Source organism: Austrofundulus limnaeus, unplaced genomic scaffold (assembly GCF_001266775.1).
Source record: "Austrofundulus limnaeus strain Quisiro unplaced genomic scaffold, Austrofundulus_limnaeus-1.0 Scaffold912, whole genome shotgun sequence".
Classification (NCBI taxonomy): Eukaryota; Metazoa; Chordata; class Actinopteri; order Cyprinodontiformes; family Rivulidae; genus Austrofundulus; species Austrofundulus limnaeus.
In genome coordinates, this window is record NW_013953314.1 from 43,468 (window position 1) to 47,097 (window position 3,630).

Genomic DNA, 3,630 nt, shown 5'->3' on the forward strand with positions numbered 1-3,630 from the left:
AATGGGAAACGATTAAGTCAGTAACAGGCGAAAGTAACAATAAAACATTTAATAACAATTCACAAATCTCAGTAAATGGACTTCTTGTTTCTGATCATGAAAAAATTGCTAACTTATTTAATGAATATTTTCTTTCTTCAGTAAAGACATCATCACCGGGACAAGTTAATAGTTTAAAGTTATTTAAATATCCTGAGAATCTGTCCACAAGTTTTTGAGTAATGTTGTCCACAGGCAGAACGACAGACAGACATACACGACCGAAAACATTACCTCGCCCTTGGTGGAGGTAATTATACCAATTAAGACAAATAGAAAAAGTTTCATGTAGAAAAAAATACTTTAAACAATTTAAACAACAAGAAGCTAGTATCTGTCCTCTGTCAGCTCTAACATCCATCTTTTTAAATGTGTTCATTTCGTTTTTGGTGCTTCTCTTCTTCTGGCGCAGTTATATTTTTATGGTTATTAATAAGTCAGGTGCAGACAAGCCGTTGTTGTTGTTGTTGTTGTTGTTGTTGCTGTTGTTGTTGTTGTTGTTGTTGTTGTTGTTGTGTAAGCCTACTGTTGTCTTTTTGACAACATTTTCAGCTGACTTTATGCATCTTCAAGGCTTTGGAGTAACATTTGTGTCTCTGCTGTTTGTTTTTGTGTCTTCAGGGCAGCTCAGAAGCTCAGTCTGTCCCGCAGGAAGAAGTCCCAGCCGGGCCCCTCCTCCCCCCCCGACGAGGCCCCGGGCCCGCCGCTGGTCTTCACCGGGGGCTTCAGCGGAGCCCTGCAGCTCTCGCCTCCCGCCGTCCCACCATGTCTGCTCCGGGCGGGGTCGAAGGTGAAGGACACGCCGGGGATGGGGAAGGTAGGACTTGGCGTTTATCCTCCCTGATCTTCCTCACCCTCCTCTTCATCGCTCTGAAAGCTTAACGACTTTAATCAGTTACAACGACTGTAGCCAGCAGAGCGTGAAGTTTAGTTCCCGGAGAAATCAAAGCTGAGTTCGACCCTCACTCCTCCATCCTGCTTTTGTTCTTTCCCTCTTTCTCCTGGTAACACCTGTGGTTACCGTGGCAACAGCAGCTGGCTGCAGCATCAGCAGCACGAAGCGTCCTTGACAGCAATAAGTGGTGCTTCTGGCTTTTTAAAAAAACATTTAAAAGACAGTTAATATAAAAAAAAACTCTAAAGAAACAGCTTTAAACCCAAACTGCTGACTCATCTACTTTGTGACAACAATCCACGACACACAGCTGCAGGTCAGAGGCTTAAATCAAGATGGCCGCCTCCTCCAGCTGACATTTAAACTGCTGCAGTTTGACAGAGCCTGATCTGATGTGGAGGTGGAGGTAGCTGAGACTGATCCCAGCATGAATTCTGAGGTCTAACCGTCTGCTGGAGTTTGGTTGAAATGCTCACACAAAGCTCTCTGATCTGGACTTCCTGTCCCTCCTCAGGTCCGGGTGATGGTCCGGATCTGCTCGGTCCCCAGCGGCGAGTCCTCGGACTCCATGTCCTTCCTGAAGGTGGACGGCAGGAAGAAGCAGCTCACGCTTTGTGAGACGGCCGGAAGCTCGTCTCAGAGACGATCTTCGGCTGCGGCTCAGAAGACCTTCAGCTTCGATGCCGTCTTCACGCAGGACGCTTCGCAGGTGGGACCAGGTCCTTCAAGTCCTTTGGCTGTTTGTGTCTGATTATGTTACACAAAATCTTTACAGAAACAAAGGAAATTTCTATGCCACTGAAACACAAAAAGGAGCTAAATGACAGCTGAAATATGTCCAACAAGCCAAAACTGAGCTGATAAAACAACAAAAAGTAGCAAAACTGCAGCTAAAGGCCAAAACAAAAAACCTCTAAAAACTAAAATGGCGTAAGGATAGTTAAAAGCTAGATGCCCAGAAAAAAAGTAGCAAAAGACTAATGCTACATTCACACTGGACGCCAGCAAAAATGCTCCCAACGCCTCCAGTTGGACGCTCTACGTTCAGACTGGGACAGAGACTAATGGCGTCTGAAGAGGGAGGAGCGTCTTGGCTTTTTTTTTTCAGAGTTGTAAAGTAACTAAGTACAAATACGTCTTTACTGTACTTAAGTAGAATTTTTGGGTATCTGTACTTTACTTTAGTAATTATTTTTCATCCTACTTTTTACTTTTACTCCTTACATTTTTAAAAAAGACAAAACGTAGAAAGTCATTACTTTTATTTCATTATTGCTTGTTTTCATTCCAGCTTGTTATTGTAAAAAATAAAAACTATCCATATAAACTGAGCCTCCAAGATAGAGTGAATTTAACTGTGGTTGAATGAGAAGTATAAATATATAAAATTCTGATACCGTATTAGTTTGTACACAAACAAATCATGTCACACTCCAGCAGGACAGAATCATTCAAATCAAAGGACTGTACTTAAGAAGTATTTGTATTTCATGAATTATATTATTACATTTGGCCGCAGCCCTCAGATAGGTTTTCATTTTGGGGAAAAGCTTTGTGCAGCCTTGATATGTGTATATAAACTGCAACAGCTGGACTAGTGCATCCTAAATTTAACATCAATTATTTCATTACAACAGTCATTTTTGGGGAGGTCACCTCCTAATAAATGTCCTTACAGAAAATCTAACTGCTCATTTTAAATCAAAACTTTTACTTTCAGTACTTAAGTACACAAAAAACAGATACTTTAATAATTTTACTCAACTAATATTCCTAAAGAGTCCTTTAACTTTTACCAAAGTAATGTTTTAGTAAGATACTTGTACTTTTACTCAAGTATTACTTTGAGGTACTTCATATCACACTGTTTTTTTCCGGTCTGTCTTCGGCTGATGAAATAAAGATAAAATAACGAAAATGGCTTTTTATTTATTTTTTATTTATCCTTTATTTACACAGGAAGATCTCTTGAGACTCATTGTCTCATTTAAAAGAGAGATCTGTTACATCCAACACAACAAAGTAGCATAAAAACAATAACAAAATTTACTTAACACTTCTAAAAATCAAAACATACACCACCAAAAAGGGTTTTCATTGCTTTGCTTTATAATAAAGAGCAAGTGAATGTTGCGCACAGCAGATAATTGTCACCTGATGACTTAGAGGCGGTTTGTTCTGTGATTTTCACCACTCCATGAGCTGCAAGCTGACAAACTGTTTTTTTGACCCGAGCCCAGTTTAACACCGCGGTTATTTTAACGAGCTGCTGTCCCACATCGGTGCTGATACTGCGAGTAAAATAAGTATTGAACACGTCACCATTTTTCTCAGTAAATATATAACTAGAGGTGCTAATGACATGAAATTTTCACCAGATGTTGGTAACAACCCAACCATAAATGTCCAGAAATGAAGTTATTTGTAATAATGTGGAATGGCACAGGGAAAAAGTATTGAACACGTCACCATTTTTCTCAGTAAATATATAACTAGAGGTGCTAATGACATGAAATTTTCACCAGATGTTGGTAACAACCCAACCATAAATGTCCAGAAATGAAGTTATTTGTAATACTGTGGAATGGCACAGGGAAAAAGTATTGAACACGCTTACTGAAATTTATCTAATTATTTTTTGTACAAAAGCCTTTGTTGTCAGTGACAGCTTCAAGACGCCTCCTGTATGGAGAAAC

General features: G+C 39.9%; 1 protein-coding gene across 2 annotated transcripts in view; it reads left to right on the top strand.

The window, feature by feature from the left end:
* LOC106533242 (kinesin-like protein KIF26A) overlaps positions 1–3,630 on the top strand; it is a gene marked incomplete at its 5' end in the record, with an annotated part of 62,825 nt that overhangs the window by 35,571 nt on the left and 23,624 nt on the right. For both annotated transcript variants that reach the window (XM_014029481.1, XM_014029482.1), the window contains 2 exon segments: positions 661–856; positions 1,449–1,643. In XM_014029481.1, the coding sequence (XP_013884935.1) occupies positions 661–856; positions 1,449–1,643 (391 nt within the window).